This window comes from Mustela nigripes, chromosome 12 (genome assembly GCF_022355385.1).
Source record: "Mustela nigripes isolate SB6536 chromosome 12, MUSNIG.SB6536, whole genome shotgun sequence".
NCBI classification, from domain to species: Eukaryota; Metazoa; Chordata; class Mammalia; order Carnivora; family Mustelidae; genus Mustela; species Mustela nigripes.
The window spans coordinates 32,786,482-32,810,093 of record NC_081568.1 but is presented as its reverse complement, the minus strand read 5'-3'; the positions used below and the strand labels follow the sequence as shown (position 1 = coordinate 32,810,093).

The 23,612-nt window shown below is 39.8% G+C and overlaps 1 protein-coding gene across 1 annotated transcript in view; it reads left to right on the top strand.

Moving 5' to 3' along the window:
• The window catches only part of OXCT1 (3-oxoacid CoA-transferase 1), a 127,987-nt gene that overhangs the window by 13,852 nt on the left and 90,523 nt on the right, over positions 1-23,612 (top strand). Inside the window, exons 3-7 of the mRNA XM_059417058.1 lie at positions 763-853; positions 9,289-9,424; positions 12,750-12,899; positions 17,090-17,196; positions 19,554-19,614. Coding sequence (XP_059273041.1) covers positions 763-853; positions 9,289-9,424; positions 12,750-12,899; positions 17,090-17,196; positions 19,554-19,614 — 545 coding nt within the window. The remainder of the gene's footprint in view (positions 1-762; positions 854-9,288; positions 9,425-12,749; positions 12,900-17,089; positions 17,197-19,553; positions 19,615-23,612) is intronic.

Here is a 23,612-nt window from a genome sequence, read left to right as displayed (position 1 = left end):
TTAAGATTTTATTTATTTATTTGACAGACAGAGATCACAAGTAGACAGAGAGGCAGGCAGAGAGAGAGTGAGAGAGGGAAGCAGGCTCCCTGCTGAGCAGAGAGCCCAATTTGGAACTCAATCCTAGGACCCTGAGATCATGACCTGAGCCGAAGGCAGCAGCTTAACCCACTGAGCCACCCAGGCGCCCTTATTTTTTTATTTTATTTTATTTTTTTAATTTATAGAGCTTGATTGTAGGAATCTAGGCTGGGTTTTAGGGCTGCTGTTCATTCATTCATCTGACCAGTCATTGATGTCCGTTTTAAACCCAATTCTATTTGACAAATTGCAGAATTTATAAAGAAATAAAAGTCATTGGTCTAGGCTTCCAGTTCTGCAAAATCTACTCAGGCATTTAAAACAAACATGCTTGAAAAAGTAACTGTATAAAGGTTGAATTCTAAAGGTGGACGATAATGGATGTGCAGTTCAGTGCAAGATGTGTGATGTGTAAGCTATGTTAACTGGTTGTACCTGGCTTTATTCTTAGCATTCAAAGGTTTTACAGTTATGTCTGGTGCTATTTAACGGTGCAAAACATTTGAGTAGAGCTATGTAGCCATTTACTGAGTTGCTGAGATACATCTGTGTGTTTTGCTTAATAGATCTAATTTTGTGTTTTGCATTGTGTGTGTGTGTGTGTGTGTGTGTGTAAAAGAATAACATACATTTCTCTGAGAGAACATAGCCCTTTTCACAAATTGTCTTTTTCACTTACAGGTTTTGGGTTATGTGGAATTCCAGAGAATCTTATAGGAGCCTTGCTGAAGACTGGAGTGAAAGGCCTGACTGCAGTCAGCAACAATGCCGGGTACGTGTGCCTTTAGAAAACAAGTGGCTTGAAAGAAATGACAGTTCTCTATATTTATACAAAGTTCATGAATGAAAAATTTCCTCATTTTATGAGCAGTATGCTCAAGCATGAAAAGATAGTTTTTAACAAGCTCAAGAGTTGGAAGTTACATTTCTTCAAATATTTTTGGTCCCATCCTTCATAATCATAAGTAAAGCAAACTTGCATAAATTTATATCTTAGTCTGATGTGCTTTTATTTTTCCTAATTCCAAATGCACTGTTAAAGTTAAAATATAGATTTTCAGATTGAATCATGCATTTTATAATTTAGAGGTGTCCCCTTATGTTACTATAAGTCATTATATAGAGAGGAAGATTTCAGTTTTAATTTGTTTCAAGTCTTTCGGGTATGCCACATTCTAGATGATATAGAGGGAGGTCATTTACCATTAAAAATGTTGCTGGTCTGGGTAGGAGGAGGATATGCAGCTAGTACTTAATACAGTAGGATCTCATCAAAATGGTCAACAATAGCTGTAACACTTTAATAATGACATGCACATTAAGATATATTTTGTTATGAAGAAAAAATTCTATTTTTATATAAGATGATAAGTTATCAGCTCTCTTTCAATAATGAAAGACTTTAAAGATCTTTAAAAAATTTAAACACTAAGGGTGCTTGGGTGGCTCATTCGGTTAAGTGTCCAACTCTTGATCTCAGCTCAGGTCTTGATCTCGGTCAGGGTAGGTGCAAGTTGTGCATTGGGCTCCATGCTGGGTGTGGAGTCTACTTAGAAAAAAAAAACAACTAAATTGGCAGTTTAGCCAAGTACCAGAAATGCAATTAGTGTAAATAGTGCTAGTTATTCAGGACATGAACTAATCCTACATTTGTGCTCATACTTTGCATCTTGGAAGGCCTTCCTACCTCTTCTCTGCATATCTACATCTTTCCCATTTTTCAGGATCCAAATCCAGTTACACATCCTCAAAGAAGCCTTATCTAATTATAGAACTTCCCTAGCCTTCATTGGTCTTGCCCCTTCCTGAGTTCCTTTGGACACTTCTAGCCTTTCTTCGTATACCAAATCGTATTCCTTCTCCAGTATATATTATGGACTGATCCTTTTGCTTAAAATAGTTTTCTCTTCCCTATCAGGGCTGGAGCTGGATGGGATTGTAGAGATCATCTGTTCCACTTCCCTCATTTAACAGAGGAAACTCATCTGTAAATAGAGAAGTAACTTGTTCATGATCACTTGATATTTCTTAAACATATCCCGTGCTTTTTGAGCTTACTTTGTATTTATTAAAAATACTTTTGTCTACCAGTACTTTTCTAGATAGCTCAGTGCTCACAAGGGGCGGTGTAAGTCAATGTAAATCCTTGATAGAGTAAGTACTGATAACCATCATAGAATACAAAGAAAGTTCTTTGCACACCCTCACTGACAGCTGATACTCTTAATTAGGTGGGTTTAAGGCCTAGAGGTCTACAAGAATGAAAGCTTTGTTCTGGCCATTAGATCAGATAAATGAGGAAAACTTAGCATTGCTTTGTTGGAGAAACAAAGATGATTTGGATTATGGAGTAAATGGAGAAAACTTAGAATTAGAAGTAATAACTGCTTTCTTGGGGTACCTGGGTGGCTCAGTCAGTTAAGCATCCAGCTTCTGATTTCGGCTCAGGTCATGATCTAGGGTCCTGGGATCAAGCCCCTCATTGGCTCCATGCTCAGGAGTCTGCTTATCCCTCCTGCCTCTGCCCCTTCCTCCCTATAATGAATAAAATCAAATAAATAAATAAATAAATAAAATATTTTTTAAAAAAGTAATAACTGCTTTCTTATTTAAGAAAAGGCTTTTTATGGAAGGGTCTACCTGAATTAGAAGACCTTCCAAAGCTCAGGGCTCTGATTGTCTGTGTTTGTTTTGTTTTGTTTTTAGTTATCATGAGACCTGTTGCCATAAGGTACCACTTACCTTGGTGTGGAGTATTAACTATTAGTCTTGATGAGATAAACCTTCCCCTTTAGGATCACTCAGATGAATTAGGACTTTGCTACAGATTGATTAGGAAAGTAGAAAAAATAGAAAATATGCTTTTCACTGATTTTTTAAAGAAGACTTTGACATATGAATTACAAGCCCATAGGAACTAAAAGTTTTACAGTATACTATATATCAACCAATTAAATTGGAGAAGTAAGGCAAGAAGAGATGTTTTTGTTTTTTTTTTTTAAAGATTTTATTTATTTATTTGTCAGAGAGAGAGTGAGCGAGAGCGAGCACAGGCAGGCAGAGTGGCAGGCAGAGGCAGAGGGAGAAGCAGGCTCCCTGCGGAGCAAGGACCCCGATGTGGGACTCGATTCCATGATGCTGGGATCATGACCTGAGCTGAAGGCAGCTGCTTAACCAACTGAGCCACCCAGGCGTCCCAAGAAGAGATGGGTTTTATTAGTCATGCTCATTTCCTCATGACAAGATTATTTTATTTATTTATTTATTTATTTATTTTTTTTTTTAAAGATTTTATTTTATTTATTTGACAGAGAGAAATCACAAGCAGGCAGAGAGGCAGGCAGAGAGAGAGAGAGAGAGGAGGAAGCAGGCTCCCTGCTGAGCAGAGAGCCCGATGCGGGACTCGATCCCAGGACCCTGAGATCATGACCTGAGCCGAAGGCAGCGGCTTAACCACTGAGCCACCCAGGCGCCCACAAGATTATTTTAGATGGCAGTTCTTGAAGGTGGGAATTGAGACAACTAAGGACCCCCCAGCTTAGCTCCCTGTGGATGCCTGTAAGTACCGTGAGGTAATATACGTGCCCTGTGCCTGTGTGACAGTGCTGTTACTTATATGTGCTTTATACTAGTCAGCTGTAGGAATTCTGTGAGGACCCAGTGAGCAGTTTTTCACTGTAAATAAAATTTCTGTTCTGCATCAGTGGTTTCGAGCCAGGAGATAAAGGCGGTGGCTCCTTCGCTGTGCTGTCTTTACATTTGATGAGGCAGCTGCAGGTCTGAAGGGCTCAATGGAAAGCTTAGGCCATCTTGTCTGATTATAAGCATTCCCCCAAGATTTCATTATTTTTTTTGAGAAGGGCTAACCACTTCTGGGGATGTGTACTTGAACTTCTCTGCTCAGCTCGTGGAAACGAGTGTTCATTTGTTCCAATGAACTGTGTCCTATGTTAATGTGCTGTCCAAATACAGCACTTTCTTTTGATATTCTTGATATTATCATAGTAAGTACACACTGTTACTGAGATTTAAGCATGCCTAAAAGGAGAGGAAATAAGAGAAATGCAGTTTGGTATATGGCTGCAAATTCATTTTTATTAGAGTTTTGTTTTGACAAGAATTACCAATTAATGAGATTTCAGAAAATGAAATGTCAGATTCAGAACATGAAAAATGTTTGCGAAACACTTGTGTCTTCCATAAAATACTGTTTTGCTTTAATGAATGTATGTATCTCTTTATTGAATTCTTGACTTTAGACTTCTTTTATCACTAAAATGTTTGAAACCTGAGTTTGTTATACCATAAGAGAATGGTCAAATCTCTCTCTCCTTAGGTGTGCTAGGAAAATGTTGGCTACTAAAGGCAAGCAAGATAATCTCTTTGAAAGTCCATCAAAATCACCTTTAATTTCAGAGAGCTACAAGATGTCTTAATGTGCATGTTTCTCTACTAGAAATACACGTTTTTCATTTGTAAAAGATGACCTGTGTCTGTCTTCTCTCTTTATATTGTAAGGGGTTTGCCTTTTTCATTTTTGTATTCTCAGTGTCTGATACACAGTAAAGAAGGGATACATGTTTGCTGAATTTGTGAGCTTGAATGTTATGTGGCAAGCAAGACACTCTTATTATAAGCTACCTAGCAGCATTTTTTGAGACATGAACACTAACTTTGCATCTGGTGGGGGAAGCCTGGGCTGAGCACCTTAAGCACTGCTAGGTTGCCAGGCCAGGTGCTAATCCAAAAAGAAAGCAAAGGCCAAGTATACATAGTTTCCAGAGCCAAGATCAACAAATACAGAGAAGTCGTCTCCAAACAGACCTAAGTTCAAATGTGTAATGTGTTGAAAAGTCAAACAGAGATCCATGAAAGAGTGTGTAATGGGAAAAATCTCCAAAGTCAGGGAACTGAACAAGTACGTTATGGTCGGTTTATCATATAGACCTGTATACTTGGAGGGAGGTTTAGGTATTTAAGACTACAGAAAGCAAAAGGACTATATTCACTTTCATGGATTATTTTATTGTTACAACTTTATTTAGACAGGGCTCCAGAGGATATATCAATGGTACTTTCATATTGGGTAACTGAAGAGAGTTTACTAAAGGGACTGTCTTTAAAAGAAGGGTCAGGGTTGAGGGAAAGCAGTATTAGTATTGAAGTGCCCTGGAGTTAATAACAGAGGAGTGCTGTTACCACCAGCCTCAGGCCTGAAGAATGAAGGGAGGGAGCTGCCAGGACCTCTAAGAAAGCTTTCTGGTGAGGGCTGTCCAGTGTGCTGTAGCTTGGGAGGGAGTCAGGGTAATAGGAATCTTGACATTCTTATTGCACCTGGTCAGAAGCCAGAGGGCAACGGAGTCAGTCTACACAGTCTGCCATCCCAGCACAGAGCAAGCTGGAGACAGACAAATGGATCTGGAGGGGCAAATAGAAAACATCCAGCATAAGAACATCACGATTTTCATTTTGAGCCAGTGAGGAGAGGGGAAGTGAAATAAAGCAAAAAATTCATTCAGTGAATGTTCCATAAATGTTTATGTAGTGACTTCTGTGTGTTGTGTAAGCTTGTGGATACTTGGGGGGGCACAAGAGTGAACAAAACAGACCAAGTTCCCTGCCTTTGTGGACCTTACGTGCCAGTGTAAGGAGAGGCAGGCAATAAATAGTAAATATAACAACTGAATTTTCCAGTATGTTAGGTTATAGTCTATGGACAAAAAAGAAAAAGAGCAAGAGAGGGGAACTGGGAATGTGAAAATGGACAGGCAATTTTCAGTATAAAATTGGGCACTCAGGGAGGGGCTCATTGAGGTGATGGTTGACCAGAGACTTGAAAGAAATGAGGGGTGAGCCTTGCATTACCTGGGGGAAGAGTTTCGGAGACAGGTAAAGGCCAGCGCAACGGCCCTGGCAGTATGCCTGGTGTGTTTGCGGAACAGTGAGGAGGTCAGCCCAAGAAAAGTGAGCAAAAGGGAGGTGGGAGGAATGAGGTCTGAGATGTCAAGGGCATCTCATCTTATGGGGCTGTGCAGGCCACTCTAGAGACCTCGGCTTTTACATGAACGGATGAATGCCAGGGTGGCATTATGGGCAGAGTGATCTGACATTTTGTTTTATTCTTACGGTTTTGGCCGCCATTTTGTGAGTGGATTGCAGGGGGCAAGAATAGAAGCAGGGCAGGTTGCCATCTTTAGGCAGGAGATGGTGCAGGCCACACAGGAGAAAGTGAGACATGCTCAGATTCCAGACAGATTCTGAAGGTAGAGTCAGGATTTTCCCATATAGGTGATGTAGACTTAGAAGTGACAGATCCACGGCCATTACTTCTGTACTAAAGATCTGCGGGGATGGGGCAAGCAGGCTGCAGGTGTATGAATTTAGGAGAATGGAATTGTTAAGAAGAACTGAAAGCCCAGCTAGGTATCAATTAGGAGTATAGGTAAAAAACAGACAAAAAACAGGGCATTGTGTGTGAGCGTGAATGGATTTTCCAGGAGAGACAGAGAATCTGTGGTGATGTGGCGCCCTCTAGTGGCCAAGCATATTATTAATCTCCGGGGAATTCTCTCCCTATCTCAAAAGCACACTCTTGAAAATAGTTGTGTGGGTTGTAGTTTTCTTTTGAAACAAGTAAGAATAAATCATGTAGCTATTCCTTTTATACTCACAGTGAGAGGAAAATGTTATCACACTCAGTACTGGAAGGCTAGAACTATAAACTAGTTTAGCAAATGGTTGATAGTTACCTGGACTGCTTTGAGGTTGTCAGTGTACCTAGTCCTGGTCTAGGTTAGAGGCTTGGAAGTGATACATCCTGGGAAGCGGGAGTCAGTTGAGCTGGGATGGGCACTTACGGGCATGAGGAGTGTGAGGATGGAGAGCAAAGTGAAGGTGGGAGACAAGGAGCTTGTTAGGAGAAATGTCAGTGGTTTGTCACAAAAGGTACCGTACTTATCTCTCCTTAGGTCAAACACTAGGGACCATAGACTGATTTGTCACCAGTCCATTCTCCCACGCTGTTCCATTGCCAAAGCCAGAATTCTGGGCTGGGTCTGTGTCTACGTCAGGATGGGCAACAAGCCTGTGATTCATTCCCCCCAAATATCCCTTGATTTGTCCCCCTTTTCTCCCCTCCTGTTGGGGCTGCCTTAGTTCAGACCGTTGTCTACTTATTTGGATTATATCAAGCCTCTTAACTATTCTTCCGGCCTTTTATCACTGAACCTCTCTAATTGTATACCCCACTACTTTCTACTTAAAATTATTCACAGGGTCTCCCATTCCCATCAGGATGAAATCCTGATTTCATGGTATGTGACACCTGTGACAGGTGACAAGCTGGCCTGCCTTCTACCTCTCTTGCTCCCTTTTGCTTTCATCCATACTGCAGTCACACTCAACACGGAGCTTGTCCCACCACTGTGCACCTTTGCAAAGCTGTCCACCTGCCTTTTTGGATCATTGCTTCCACACCTCTACTCAGCTCTCAAAGTCTTTTTTCTTCAAGTCTGTTCAAGTGTCATTTTCCATAAGCCTTTCCTGGACCTCTTCGTCCTCTGTCGTGCGACTTCAATGTTCTCATAGCCCTCGATGCAGACCTCTTAGCACATCTCTCCCTCTGTTGTCATTATAGTTTTACATGTTTATCCCTTAATATCTCAGAGACCCCATGGCCCAAGACCTGGGATACTAGCCCTGGCAGAAAGGTGTGGAGGGGCGGTAAGAACTTAGTAAAGGACTGTGGGATAAGTGAACCATGTAGGTGACCAAGGTTCCAGAGAGGAGAGGCCCTCAGAGCACTCTGGGAATTAGGAGGGAGAGATCATAAAAGAAGGCTTCTATTTCTGGGAGGTGTTCTGGGAGGCTTGACCAGTGTATTTCTGTCTTTTAAAAAAATCCTTATCATAGTATTATATAAGTAACACAGGAAAATAATAATATCACAGGTGTGAAGTTTGAGGGATCTTTACAGGCTGCAGACCCATGTAACCAGCCCCCAGATTCTTTCAGTGGAACATGACCAGTACCCCAGAAAGCCCCCCTTGTGCTCTTTCGAGTCCTTGTTCTTTTTTCCTACCACTGAACTTGAGCATTATCTTCCCTTATGATCGTATCCATTAGTCTTGTGTGACTTTGAACTTCATACAGAAGGATTAGTTCAGTAAGTACTCTCCTGTGGTTCTTTGGCTCACGTTTTCCCTGTGAGAGCCCTCCATTGTTGCAGGGGTTGTAGCTGATTCCTTCTCACTGCTCAGTTTGTCTGCTCTGCTGTGGAGTAGTACTGGGGAGGCTCCATGTTTGACCAGGATAGTGCGACCAAGTATCCTTGTCTCCTGGGGAACATACTTATGCATTCCTGTTGGATGTAGACCGAGGAGGAGAATTACTGACACAAGGTTTGTCCATATGTTCAGCATCTATAGATACTGCTGTTAATGTTTCGGAAGTGGTTGGATCAGTTGACATTCTTTTCTTCATATGTGAGAGCTCTGGGTGTTCCACATTCTTGCCAGCATTTGGAATTTACTTTTTTTTTTTTTTTTAAAGATTTTATTTATCTGTGTGTGTGTGTGAGAGAGAGAGAGCACACAAGCAGGGGGAGCAACAGGCAGAGGGAGAAGCAGACCTGCACTCAGCAGGGAGCCCAACATGAGCCGAAATCAAGAGTCAGATGGTTAACCAACTGAGCTGCCTAGGTTCCCCTGTTCTTCTCCCTTTTAAATATGAGAATGCATGTTCATTTTTTTAGGACAGAATGGATTTCTCTGTTTGGAGCCAGTGCAGGTTAAGAAAATGGCATTGCCTTTGCATTTATGTACGCCTTCAGAGCATAGAGCAGGATCCAGTCTGCCTTTCTTCTACCCTGTTACCGCTTGGGGGCAGTGGAGAGAGTGAAAGGTGTAGGGCAGACTTGTAGGACTAACGTGGGTTTGAATACCAGCTATGTCACTTACTACCCAAGATATCTGTTGGCAGAAATCACTGAAAGGTCTTGAGTTTTAATTTCCTCAGCTGTAAAATAAGAAAAGAACAGCCACCTTGCAAGGCTCTTTGGGTGTTAGGAGACTACAAGAGAACATGGGCTCCCTGCCCAGCAGAGAGAACTCCTTTGCATGAATAATACTCCATGTTTTCGGAAGTCAGGAATATTAGTGTTCTGTCTGTTGTTCCTTTGATTGCAAGTTGCTTGCATTTTTCCTCTAGGGTTGACAACTTTGGGCTGGGCCTTTTGCTTCGATCCAAGCAGATAAAACGCATGGTCTCTTCATACGTGGGAGAAAATGCAGAATTTGAACGACAGTACTTAAGTGGTGAATTAGAAGTAGAGCTGACACCTCAGGTAAGAATACTTCTGTGCTCCTCTTTTATAATAGTAACTTAGTTTAAAAATTCCCTATTTCCCTCCAGGAATTTTCTTTTGCAAAAGAGGTAATGCAGAGGATGTGATTTTGCCAGGCCAAGGAAATTTGTTTGTAGGTCACACCTATGGATTGCTAGAAGCCCAGTAGCCTCTGTTGCTGTGCACTGAACAAGGGAGGGATATCTAGTGAACTATATCTAGGCTACAGGGTAAATTTTTAACTTTGGCACTGCGGTGTGCATTGTTCTTGATGAAATGCTTGGGGGTTGTCCCAAGAGTCCGTTCCTGTGAATCTTACAATTAGAAATGTGTGAGGAATATGTTCTTGCTGAGCATCAGGAAAGTGAAGTCCTTGGAGGGTGAAACTGGCCATGTCATGGAATATGCTGGAATCAGAGCCCAGGTCTCCAGGGAATTGACAGGCCTTACCAAGCAAGCAATTACTACAGTTAAATCTAGCAAGTTTCCATTCATTTCAGAAACTGTGTCTTAACTGGCTAAAGAGTTTGTCATAGAGGAAACTTTTTTCTTTTTTTTTTTTTTTTAAGATTTTGTTTATTTATTTGAAAGCCAGAGATCACAGTAGGCAGAGAGGCTGGCAGAGAGAGAGAAAGAAGCAGGCTCCCTGCTGAGCAGAGAGCCTGTTGCAGGACTCGATCCCAGGTCTCTGAGATCATGACCTGAGCCGAAGGCAGAGGCTCAACCCACTGAGCCACCCAGGTGCCCCTAGAAGAAATTTTTGTAGCCATTTGAGTATAACTAACTGTTTGGGTATAACATAGAGGAAACTTTTTAAAAGCCATTTGGGTCTACAGGTTATCTGCATTGGTCTTCTTAATTTGACATCATCTGCGTTCATCTCTGAAATTGAACCCATCACTCTGCTTTATTTTTGTCAACAGAGTTATTGTTACCACTGACTTCACTAAATCGGTGATAATGTGAGATAGCAACATTTAAAAAATCAATGATGGGCTCCAGTATACATTTTTCCAGAAAGAGCACACAGCGGAGAACGTTTCTACCTGAGGCTTCACAGCATTATTCACATCACAGCCGATCATCCTGCAGTGCTGGCTGTTGTGTTTGTTTTAAGCCTTGCACTGTGCCTGGTCTTTATCTGGTTTTTATTGAAAGTTTCTTGAAAATAATGAAAGGTATCCTGTCTTAGTCTGCTTGCAAGGCTTTTAAAAAATACCACAAAATCGGTGGCTTGGACAAGAGGAAGTGATTTCTTATTGTTCTGGCAACTGGGAAGTACAAAGTCAAGTACAAGCTGATGTGATTCTTGGTAGAGAGGAGGCGGCGGAGGGAGAGAGCAAGAGCAAGTAAGGACTCTGGGGTCTCTTACTGTAAGGACACTAATCTACTGGATCAGGGCCCTACCTTAGGACCTCATTTAGCCTCAGTGACTTCCATAAAAGCCCTGACTCTAAATACAGTCATGTTGGGGGTAAGGGCTTCACCACGTGAATGTGATGGGGACACAGTTCAGTCCATTGCATATATTTTTCCTCTTCACATTATAGATTGAGATACCTTTCCCTTGGGTTGTGGAGACCTTGAAAATAACCCGTCAATTACTTCTGTTCTTTTGTCAGAGGGCGTATATATGGGAATTCCTTAGTATTTCTTTTATGTTCCTTCTTTAAACTGAAAGAGATCAGTGTCTCTCTCCCCAGCTTAGTGGCAGATAAATAAACATTGGCTCTGGCAACGTGTTTTGTAGCCTATAAGCCAGAGAAGTGTTGATGAAGTGGTAGGGATTAGGACTCCTTTGGGGTTTGGATGTAGGGGGTTGGTTGTACCTGCAGAGAACTTTTCTGTAGAAATTGTTCACTTTTAGGTCCTTGCCCATGTAGATAGAGAGCAGGAATAAAGTATTCAGGGAGGGTAGACATAAAAAATATTTTATAGTCTGGAGTATTGTTATGGTTGATCTGCTGATTTAATCTGTGACTGTTATTAACTTAAAATACAATACAAAACGGAGTTATCTCTGTCTATTAGATAGAATAGAGAAACTGTTAACTGGAAGACTGCCAGTTATGCCTCAGGTCCTGCTACCCCAGATTATCCACCTACTTCAGACGCTCCGCATCTGATGTCCCAACTTTAAGTCCCTTCTTTGAGTTTAATACTTAAAGGACCCAGTTAAAGTAGAAAATTTTTTCAGGTTGAGATAATTTCAACAATATTATTAAGACCTAAACCAGTTCTTACTACTGATTGATCAGTTATGTAGTATGAATATGACATAACTAGACTGTAACAGTGGGTTTCAGGGTTAGAGTGGGAGATTGGAGATATTTAGGGCCAGAGTTATTCCGCTGTGGGAGAACTGGGTTGGAAAGTAGTTGGGGGTAGGGGGGAGCTAGGGAAATCAGGTCTGAACCGCTGGTACCTAGGAAGGGAATAAAGATGATCAAAAGAAGATCCCAAGAAACTTTGCATACAGTTGTTTCTACTCTGAGATAAAATTTGAAGTATTCTTAGCTTTTAAAAACCAAATTACCTGTATGTGGTACTCTTTACCTAACTTTTGATTTTTCTTTAGATAATGTAGTTAATAAAATGCTTGTAAGAATATTTTATTTTATTTTATTTTTTTAAAGATTTTATTTATTTTATTTGACAGACAGAGATCACAAGCAGGCAGAGGTAGGCAGAGAGAGGGGAAGGGAAGCAGGCTCCCCGCTGAGCAGAGAGCCCAATGCGGGGCTCCATCCCAGGACCCTGGGATCACAACCTGAGCTGAAGGCAGAGGCCTTAACCCACTGAGCCACCCAGGCACCCCTTATAAGAATATTTTAGAATAACTCTTAAGTAAATGAATATATTATTATTATCTTAATAATGGCATTGTTATGCATCATAAGCTTCAGGCTATACCTGCATAGGGCACACAGTAAAGCACAAAATTTACATACGTGTTTTTAAATATATATATAGTGATATAGATCAGATTTGAAAATTGATTTTAAAATTTTACAAATAAACTGATAGAGAATATGATGTCAAGAGAGCAGTGGGAGACCAGAAAGCTGAGAACACAATGATGCAAAGAAGCAGTTGCATTTGAATGTGGAGTAAGAATTGAGAGATTGTTGTCCGGAGGGACAATACTTGTTTCCCGTTAATCCAGCATACCGTGGGAGCGAAATACACCAATAACACAGTGCTAGGTACTGTTTAGAAAGATAAACCTCTAGAGAGAGGAACCGTGTCTGTTAAGTGTTTCTGTATCCACACACAGAAGTGTGCTTGATGAACCTCTTATGGTGTGTTGGTTGCTCACTTGTAGGGCACGCTTGCAGAGCGGATTCGTGCTGGTGGGGCTGGAGTTCCCGCATTTTACACCAGCACCGGGTACGGGACCCTGGTGCAACAAGGAGGGGCACCGATCAAATACAACAAGGATGGCAGCATTGCCATTGCCAGTAAGCCGAGAGAGGTAAGACGTGGCCCTTCACCCAGGTGACACTGGAATACCCCCTTTTTAAGCTTAGGATTCCAGGTGGACTCAGTGGGTAGATAAGATAAAATCTGCTGTGTGTGAGAAGGGACTCTTTCTCCATTTATGTGTGTTTGGCACGTAAAATTTCTAGCTAAAGCTGAGCATCTGCCAATAATTAAAAATCACATAGAGAAACCAGAATAAGTAAATGAGAAGAAAAGAAACTATGTATGTGTGAGTCAAGATTAGTTTTATGGTGAGTTTTAACAAATGTAGGAGCATTTATAACTTCTGATCATGTTCATGTGGAAAAAACAGTGGGTGTATGATATATATTGTATTAAACTTTTCATTCTCAAGCCCCTTCTAGATGTGGGTGAAGAAGAAAAAAAAAAAAGCCAAGGACATCACAGGTTTGTTTGTCTACAGTTCTGAAAAGCAGGGGACGGTTGTAATTACATAGTAAAATAGAGCATTCATCCTGTCTCCTTTGTCCTTCATTTTGTATACTGGACATACTTGAGCTGACTGAATAATTTAGTTTTATTTAAAGTGCTGGATAGAATGGAGTGCCTTTATACTGAGTAACTTCACTCACATATTAGAGAAGAATATGACTCGATATACAGGTATTTGAGATACTTAGATTTGAGCCAGTTGTAATAATTACACATGCCAATACTCCATTACTGTATTTTTAGTCCTTCTCCCTGCCCCCGGCCATGTGGTTCAAGAGCATTAGTTCAGGCTGCAGAAATGCTGAGCTTAGCTCTAAGGAAATGACAGCTTAGTAAATCAAGGGAGCTCTAACCACTTGCTTTTTGTGGTTTTTATAAATTTTTTTTTTTTTTTTTTTTTTTTTTTGCTTATAGTGATGTTAGTTCTGAACCCCCATGTTTTGAGAAAAGATAAAAGGTCATTGAACATGCCCCTTGCTGTTCAGTGTTTGTCTCTAGCGTCCTCCATCTGGAGCTTTGCCTTTCTGTTTAGAATGACCTATATTGACTCAAAGCTTTGATTAACATTTTTTTATATTCTATCTTCTTTCTTTCTTTACTGCCTAATTAGGTTTAAAAAGTTTTCGACAAAGTAAGACAGGAGCCTAATTTTTAAGATGGATCTTAGTAATTAGATAATGATGCCCAAAACAAGTAGGTTAATACTTCAAGAGTTTGCTAGAAGTTAGAGCATTAACTTGCCCTGGGAAAACCTAGGATAGACTGTGGAGTCTGTCCTGAAGGCCTGGGTTCATTTTTGCCTGGAGTCAGGTGCACAAATCTAGTAGTTCTTTACTTTTGTCTGAATTACCTAGGAATGTGACAAAACAATTTCTTGAAATGATTCTTGTTGGCTCTTTACGTCCCCTACTTATGGTAGGAAGAGGAGGTGAGTAAATTTCTTAATTCAGGGGTATTTGCTAGGCACTGGCCCAAGCATGGTAGAAAAGAGGATGATCTAGACCAAGTCCCCGACTAATGGAGGAACTGACGAGGACTGAATTAATAGACACATAATGTCAATAATGAAAGTGCTGTGAAGAAAAATCGAGGAGGGTGTAAGGGCAGGGAGAATGGTCACTGACCAGGGAAGGTGTTCCAGATTGGGTCACGGGAAACCTCTCTGAGGAAGTGACAGTTGATAGACATCACAATAAAACAGGAGAATGAGTGGGCAAAGATTATTGGGTTGTGCTCTGGTCAGAAGGAAGAGGAAGGACATGGTCCTTAGGGAGGCTAGCCCTGTTTGTGGAACAGCAGGGCAGTGAGACTGGAACAGAGGAAATGAGGCAGAGAACAGTACGATGGGAGGCGGAAGGGAGGTGTGAACCAGATCACATGAGTCTGGGTTTTACTGAGCGGTGAGAGGACAGCAGAGAGTTCAGAGGTCGGAGGGTGATGTGGTCAAGTTACATTTTGGAAGGATCACTGTGGCTGCCTGGTAGAGAGTTTTTTGGTATTTGAAGAACAGAAGCAGTGAGCAAGTGAGGTGGTTAACAGCAGAGCTTATGGGAGGTGGTTGGAATCAGGACCTGTGTTGATAGCAGAGCGAGCAGGATTTACCAGTGGATTGCCTGCGGCGTGTGTGGAATGGCCAGAATCAAGCATACTGCTTACTGAGATGGACAAAGTATGGGGGTAATCAAAGAGCCTTGTCAGGGACTGTGTGCATTTGAGACATCCTTTAGGCTCCAGCAGAAGTTGCTCAGTCGTTTCCAGCTTTGGGGAGCGTTTAGACCTGGGATAGGAGACTTGGGAGTCTTCAGCGTGTAGTACTGAAATCTGTGGGGCTAGCTGAGTGCCTGGGGCTGGAGTACAGGTAGTAAATACCTCTTGTATTTAAAGGGTGGGGAGAGGAAAAGGAGCAGTGAAGAATGGGAAAGTGTCTAGTAAAGTGTAGAGAAAACCGAGGGGAGTTTGATAACTTGAAAGACAAGGGCAGTTTTACAAAGGAGGGAGTGATCAGTTAACAGGACAGGGCTTTGAGCATTGGGTTTAGAAACTTGGAGGTCATTGGTGACCTTAAAGAATGATTCTTCTGGAAGAGAGGATTTTTCTGGAAAGGTGGGAATTTGATTGGAGTGGACTCAAGGAAGGGATGAAAAAAGAGAAAGTGGTAACTGGGAAACACACAGCTCTTAACAGTGAGTGCAATAGCTAGTATGGCAAAACCAATCTCTTCCCTGTTTTAAAATTTTAGAATGGCTAACATCTGCAGCTGCGGGTTTGTAGATCCATCAGGAAATTGTGTAATTGGAATAGGGGAAAAAAAGTCCGTTTTTTCACATTGCCTTGGACTAGCATATATTTAGATCTGTATGTAATTTTCTAGATCTGTATGCAACATAACTCCTCTGTCATCCTTGGTGTTTTCCGTAATGACTTTGAAATGCATGAAACTCTAAAAAGCTGTGTATTGATGTGCAGTTTATGAATATCTTTCATATGATTTGTCTAAGTTTCACTTTAGTGAGATCTTCCTTTTTCAGGAATCTCCTGGATTCATTAATAGTCTCTAGCAGGAACGTGGGATAAGGTCTTTAAGGAAGCTGTTCTTTAAGAAAGGATTTCTGCTTTAAACCATGGTTAAAGTAAGATAAATAGTGCAAACTTTGTCCCGCAGCTTTCTGTACTCTGCGTGCGCTTTGTCCACTAGAGGGTGGTGTCGGAACGAGAATGGAGTTCTGCCTTCCTGTGTGGGATGGAGCACCCGCACAGACTCTCTTCTTTGTTTCAATTCCCAGAGCTAAATGCCCAGGCAGAAAAAAGGAACAAAATGTCACGACCTAGTTTTACTTTATGCTTCTTCTCCCCTCTCCCCACTCCATCTGTAGTAGAATTGAAAGACAATACATGTAAAAAATCCATACCATTCCATTAGACCAGTGATGACGGAGAGAAGGTATAACAGAAGAACACAGAATACTCATAGTGACATCAAAAACCAATGAAATACCTATGAATAAGCCTAAAAAACATATACAAAGCTTTTTTGGGGGGGAAATTAAAAGCAATTCAAGGAGGTAAAAGAAGACTTTAGAAAATGTAGGCATATATTATGCTCCCATTTGGAAAGCTATGGCATGTCAGTTCTCCAGTTTCATCTGCAAATTCCAGGTATTCCAATTAAAATTTCAACAGACAGTTATAAATAGGAGAGATGAATGGATTTTTATAACTTTTATGTGCAAAATACATTGCCCATTTTACTCAGCTTATATCGTTTTGTCCCTCCTGCCCCAGGGGGAGGGAAAGATGGGCTATTTTCTATATTATATATACTTAATATATATAGTAATATATATAATATATGAATGATAGCAAATAATAAAAGTATGTAAATGATGTATAATATATAAATATATAAAATATAAATAATAACAAATAATAAAAATGTATAAATAATAACAAATAATAAAAAGAGTGCTGACCTATAGCCCATGCCTTAAACATACGGATCTTTCAGTTCCTCAAGTTTACCAAGCTCACTTGCTACTGAGTCTTCACACACGCTGTTCCTCGGTTCCCCCTCCACCTCTTTGACTAAATCCTAGTTGCCTCCCACTACTCACCCTCGAAGTCTCTGTGTATTGTTCTCTCTTGGAGAAACCTTCCCCGACCAGGCTCGTATCCGTATTCTCTGCTTCTGTCAGAGCACACACCTGACAATGCCCTCTCTGTCTCCTGCAGGTGAGAGAGTTTAACGGTCAGCATTTTATTTTGGAGGAAGCAATTACAGGAGATTTTGCTTTGGTGAAAGCGTGGAAGGCAGACCAAGCAGGAAACGTGATTTTCAGGTAGTATGATGGTTTTAAAAAAAAAAAAAATAACAAATGCATGTCAGGAACTTTACATTTCCTAAATTATGATTAGAAAACAGTTATCTTGATGTGTTTGCTGTTTAAAAATTCACGTGAAGAGTAGCTTACAATCAAACCCACAGGTCAGTGTGTGCATGATGTGGTGTACTTGGGGGAGTCTGTTCTGATTGGATGGTGCCCACATTGCACTGCTTGGTAGCTATTTTGAATCAGTTTACCCTTGTGTATAGTCACGTACAAATTATTTTTTTCCATGTGTATTTTAGTTGCCAGGACAAGTTACAGGGTTGAGACGTACTTAGCAAATGTGAGAAAAAGCACACAATTGCATTTAATTTTTTATATTGTTATTAATATGCATTACCTAAAATGTCTAAATTTTTTTGATATTCCGGAAAGATGTTGCTAACAACCATTTAGGTCTGTTCTTTTCCAGTCCTGTTGGGGTCTACTAGGAAATACTTAAGTAGGTTTTATCTGAAAAGTTGATTAATCTTGATGGTGCTAAACTTTCATTCTGTTACTTGGATAGCCACAGATATTAAGCCATAGGCTTAATGGATTTCAAAGTCTTTTGATTACCCTGAGCATACTAAATACCAAGTATTTAGTATGTTGGATTTATACATTATATGGTTGTTTTGAAAATTGTACCATCTTTGAATATACATGTACAAGTCTTGAAGACTTTGCCTGTTAGCTTACAGAAATAGTTTTCTTTCTTATAATATGGTCATTTACTGTTAGTAATAATTTTTATCTTTACTGAATCCACCTCTGTGATCTCTGGTGAGATCACAGTTAAATTCTCAGTGACTATTCTCATGTTTTTGTTCATTTCTGAAGCTCTTATATGATATTAATGCTGTATTTGATTTTTTTTAATTCAACCAGGTTTTGATTACAACTGATCTTGGCAGTTACACATTTTGCATCATGCCTGCCTTACTTGACACCTTGGTGTAATGTTTGCAAAGTTTAGTTGCATTTTATTTTATTTTTTTAAATATTTTATTTATTTATTTGACAGAACGAGAGATCATAAGTAGGCAGAGAGTCAGGCCGTGCTGGGCTAAATCCCAAGACCCTGAGACCATGACCTTAACCCACTGAGGCTTAACCCACTGAGCCACCCAGGCGCCCTAGTTCAGTTGCATTTTTTAAAAAGATGAATGAAATTGTATAGAAGCAAATGGAAATGAATTATCTAAACTATTTCCATGAGTTTATCATGTGTTTGGTTGCCTGGCTCTGTTATCTGAAGACTGAATTGACTGAGCCTGTGGTTACTGATAGGAGATGAGACTGCTCTTCAGCAATGGTCAAGTGACTCAGATTCTTAAGATTCTGATTTCTAGGGTGACCTTCACTGTTAATGGAACAATTGGTAAAAGGTCTTTCTAGGCCATTGTTTGGGCAGCCCTGCACACCTTTGCCTCTGGCCACACTGCCAGAGCTTTCGATGCTGGACATGCTGGATGAATCCAGCTTAGCAACCTGTGACAGTACCCAAGGACTTCTGTCTCAGGGACACACCTGTCTTTATATTTATCCTTGAATCTAAGTGAGATAAACATTGGTGGCCTAAAAACACCGGTAAAAGAGAGATATAATTCATTTCCCTTTATCAAATAAGCATTTTTTTAATCAGCTTATACCCTCAGAAACAACAAAAAAAAACATTAAAATTTTTATGGATGGCAGTGAGTGATGCATTAATTTAAAAACTTGAGTGCAAAATCATCAGCAAAATTGGCACTTTCTGGAAATTTTTACACCTCAGGGTCTAATGTGGGTGTTGTACTTCAAAAAATTTCATTAGACTTTGGTCCCCCGGAATGATCTTTGTAGATGACTCACACATTACCAATGAATGTTTCATTTTATTTCAGCAATAGGTTTCTCTTTAATAGATATAATTACTATACCTTCCCTCATATAAAGTACTGGGTACTTTTTTAATATTAACAAGTACTTTTTTAAATATTTGGTGAAATATATAACTGTAGAAACAAAGTGAGATCCCAGTTAAAAGATTTAGGCAAATTAGTTTTAAATATTATTAATAATCTATTTTATCTTTCTGTATGTGATCTATATGTTGAATATGAAAAACAGTCCCTCTTTCCTTCAACTCCATAGAACCTGTGATTGAGTGAAGTGGCCATTGCTTTTATTTATAAAATTATTTTAACACTTATGGAAAATATGATACATTCTTTTAAAAGTTCCATAGATTTTTAGTTTATAGAAATTCTTTTAATCTATAAAGCTGAGAGAAACTCTTCTTATTTTTGGTCTTCTTTTCCCACTTTCCCCGACTCCTAATATAGGAAAAGTGCAAGAAATTTCAATTTGCCAATGTGCAAAGCTGCAGAGACCACAGTGGTAGAGGTAAGAAAAGAGGTTATTTCTGCTTTCCAGAGGTTGCTTTTTAAGCTTGCTGTTATGTATTAGTTCAGAAAATATATAACAGTTCTTTTGTCTTCTGGAGGGCAAACAATGACTCCTTTTAAATTTTGGATATCTAAGGATTCTATTTAAATATGTATTAGTTGAGGGACACAATGAGGTGACTCCATGGTTAAGCATCTACTTTCAGCTCAAGTCATGATCCCCGGATTATGGATCAAATCCCACATCAGGCTCCCTGCTCAGTGGGGAACCTGCTTCTCCTCTTACCCTGCTGCTCACTCTCTCTCTGTCTCTCTGGCAGATAAATAAATAAAATCTTAAAGAAATATTTGTGATAATTGAAATTTTACTGTAACATTGGCTTTCTGCTTGGGTAGGGGCTCACTGGAATGTTCTCTTTGGGATCAAGCCATGAGACTGGTTAGCTTGTAACAGTCCTTTAGTATTTGAATAAAATAGGACTCCTTAGGTAAAATTATAAGATGAATTTTTATATATAGAATCCCAGAAGAATAGTTGAATTGTATCATTATCTTACTGTGTTTGATACTATTAATTCTTTAAGGAAGAAGGAGTGTAGTACAAGTAATTGCTTTGATGTGGTTCTGTTTGGAGCATTTGAATTAAGGAACTAAGTGGCTCTTCTTTGGACATCTCATGGTGTGGGAGATACTTCACTAATTCTAGAGCCTTTCTAGGGCTGCAGCTCTGGGACAAAAATAGGTGGCTTGCTACCCAAACATGCCATTTTGTTTATATGTATTTGAACCTGAAAGGAGACTTCAAAATGATTCTTAACTTGAGGCTTTGAGAATCACCCTGGAACCAAATTTTCATGAAAGTTTGAGATAGCTTGTCTTTGGGAGAGCTTTATAGGAACCTGTTATGGGATCTGGAAATGAGAAGATATGTTTGAGGTTTTTCTCATGATGGTAGTGTTACTGTATGTGGCATCTGACTCCTTGCATACTTTTTGGCCAAGGTAGTATCTCATAGGGGCAGCATAGTGGTGTTTTTGAAAAATCAAATGTTAGAATTCTGTTCCTCTCTTGAATAGTGAAGTATGTTATTTTTAAAGTTCTGGAGGATATGGTACTTCCAACCCAGGCATGGTGGTTTCTTCTGAATTGGCTTTTGTGTATTTTCTGCATTCAAAATGGACAATGTGGTTTACTCTCACTGTGTAATTTATTTTTTTTAATTTATTAAATCATCTTAATGACCTGTACATGGCACATCTACACACTACCACTGAAAAAAAGCCTATAACCTAGCTTAAAATAATTGGTAGTTTAACCGTGTTGATTTTATGTGCTTCTGTAACTCTTCCTGGAACTAACATTCCTTCTCTGAATACCAAGGGCAGTATGCATGTTCCTGGCTGAAGTTCTTTTTTTCTTCTTCTTTTATAATCTGGTTCTTTTCAGCCAATCTTATTTCTTCTAAGAACAGAAAATGACCCTCTAGTGTCTGAGAATCACTGTAGATAACTAGAAAAGGGAGGAGTTGTTTTTTGTTTTGTTCTTTTGTTTTTGTTTTGCATAAGAGATGGGGAGGTCAGTTCCCTTAACTGAGCCTGTAAATATGGTAAAGGCTAGCCCCCTCCTTCTCTGAGAACAGACATCGCTATCTGTGGCTGTACTCTTTTCTGCTAAACATAGACTCACTGTGGGATCCTTTTCAATACAGTGTTTCCGTTAGCTACTCCCAATTGACTATATCTGCAATGTCCAGCATGGTGGCCACTAGCACATGTGATATTTAAAAATTAAATTAATTAAAATTAAGATAAAATTAATTTTCTCTTCAGTAGCTGCATAGGACTAGTGACTACTGTCAGTGATAGTGTCAACACATAGAACATCATCACTATGAAAATTTGATTGGACAGAGCTTAGTTTTGATGATCAAGAGGAAATCTAATTTGTCACTCTATCTTAGGAATCTAAGCAAAACAGCTTTTAGGTAATGGATTATCCTAAGCTCCATGGTAGAAGAGGTCTATATGCTCATAACTTGAGTTATAAAAACTGTGTTCTCAAAAAAGGAAAATCATTTGGAATTGGGGATGGGAGTATTTTCTGATATGACGAGTCCATTTTGACTGTGACTTTTGTATTATTCTGATACTGGTGAGTTCTCTGGACCTCCAGCTCCTCCTGTTTGCTGTGTTCTGTGCACTGTGTTATCTGCATAGACCTCCTGGATTCTCTAATTCTCTTCTGTTCTGTCCTGCTTTATTTGATGCTGATCTTAGTGGGATGGATGATTGTGAGCTGGTTTCTGCAGTGTGGTATCAAACAGGAATCTTCAGAGATCATCAGTTACCCACATTTTTTTCTGCCTTCTAGTTATTAACAATAATAATAGCTACTGTTAATCAAGTATTTATTATGTATTAGTCACTGCTATATTCTTTATGTACATTATTATTGTTGTAATCCTCATAATAATCTTATAAGGTAGGAACCAGTATTATCCTTATTTTACAGAAAAGAAATTTAATGTACAGAAAGGGTTAAATATGTGACCTGATGTCACACAGTTAACACAGCTAGGTAGACCCAGAATTACAGAGAGATTGATTCCAGGTATCTTCTCTTTTCCATTATTTTATGAAATACACTCAAATCATCATAAATGGATGATTTTTCAAACTTTTTGAAAGATACTGAATCTCTGGAAGTCATCCATTTCAATGATAACTATTAGAATCAAGCAGAGAGCTCTTTGGCTAATTTATTCCTCTCTCCTATTCTTTCTTGCCAGTCATCCTGATCATGGTCTTTTTCTCCTCCACAACTATGTACCCTGGAGCTGGCTTTGAGAAAAGCTTGTCCTGGGATCAGTAGCTCTCTAGGTCCATTCAGTCTTCACCTCAGTTCATTCTATCTTTTAGCCTCTGTGAACCTTGCAGAGGTTCACATATTTCCCTTAAATATGGTGAATGTCTGTTCTAGTATTTTTAGACAGTCAAAAAATATTTTTGAGAACTCTCAGCTCATCTCCTCTCTCTTCTCAAAGAGGAACTAGAGGACTTTTCTGAAGCAGAGCCTGGATTCCACCCTGTCTTCCGAAGCTCTGGGCTGCTCTGTAGTGCAGCGTCTTTGCAGCCTTTTTTCCCCATTTACGTCCTGTGATTTGATTTTTAAGGAGGGTAGAACTATAAATGTCAATAATACTAATGATAGTTCCCTTAGGCATCCCAAAATTGTTTTTGGCCTTAGAAGCAGAGTGACAAAGGAACATAGAATCACCTCTTGCTTTTTTTTTTCTCTTTCGTTCATCGTTTCTTCTCTAATTAATTTACAGTTAGTGTTTTCTGTCAAGAAGTAAACCAGGATGTTTATATCTTGAATTAAAGGGAGTATCCAGTTTGCTCTCAATATGAGTTATTTCCAGTTTCTCTAAGAGAGGAATGTTCCTCCTTTCCAGAACACTTTTCCCTTTCCAGTTGTATAAAGCTAATAAGGTGACTGAGTGTTTCTGTTTTCCCCTTTAATAAAATCGATAGGAAGATTGCATTCATGTTTCTTAAAGCCTGCAGCCACTTGCGTGCTTCACCTCAAAGTTGTGATCTGGTGAGTGCCCACTGTACCGCCCGCCCTGCCTGCCATCACCCCCTTAAGGAACTGGGTGGCTACTGGGAAAAACAATACAAGTGGGTGCACATGTTGGCACACATGGCAGAAAGATGTTTCTCTTTTCGGCCCAGACAGTGATATTTTTAGACCTCCGTCTCTTTGAGTGGGTGCAGTCGTCTTCCCTGATAAACTTCACAAGTTTAAGTGCAAAACCAGCCAGGGAATGACTCTTGGCATTGCATTCTGTGTGTATAATGAGAAGTGAGGACTGTCCTCACTTGGGTTGAACTGAACTCATTTGGGTTTTGGAGGGGTCTTCTTATCCCTCAATTCCCCGTGAGCCCCCTCTGCCAGTGTCCCTGGGTGCCTATCCCACCACTTTGGATTTTCCTT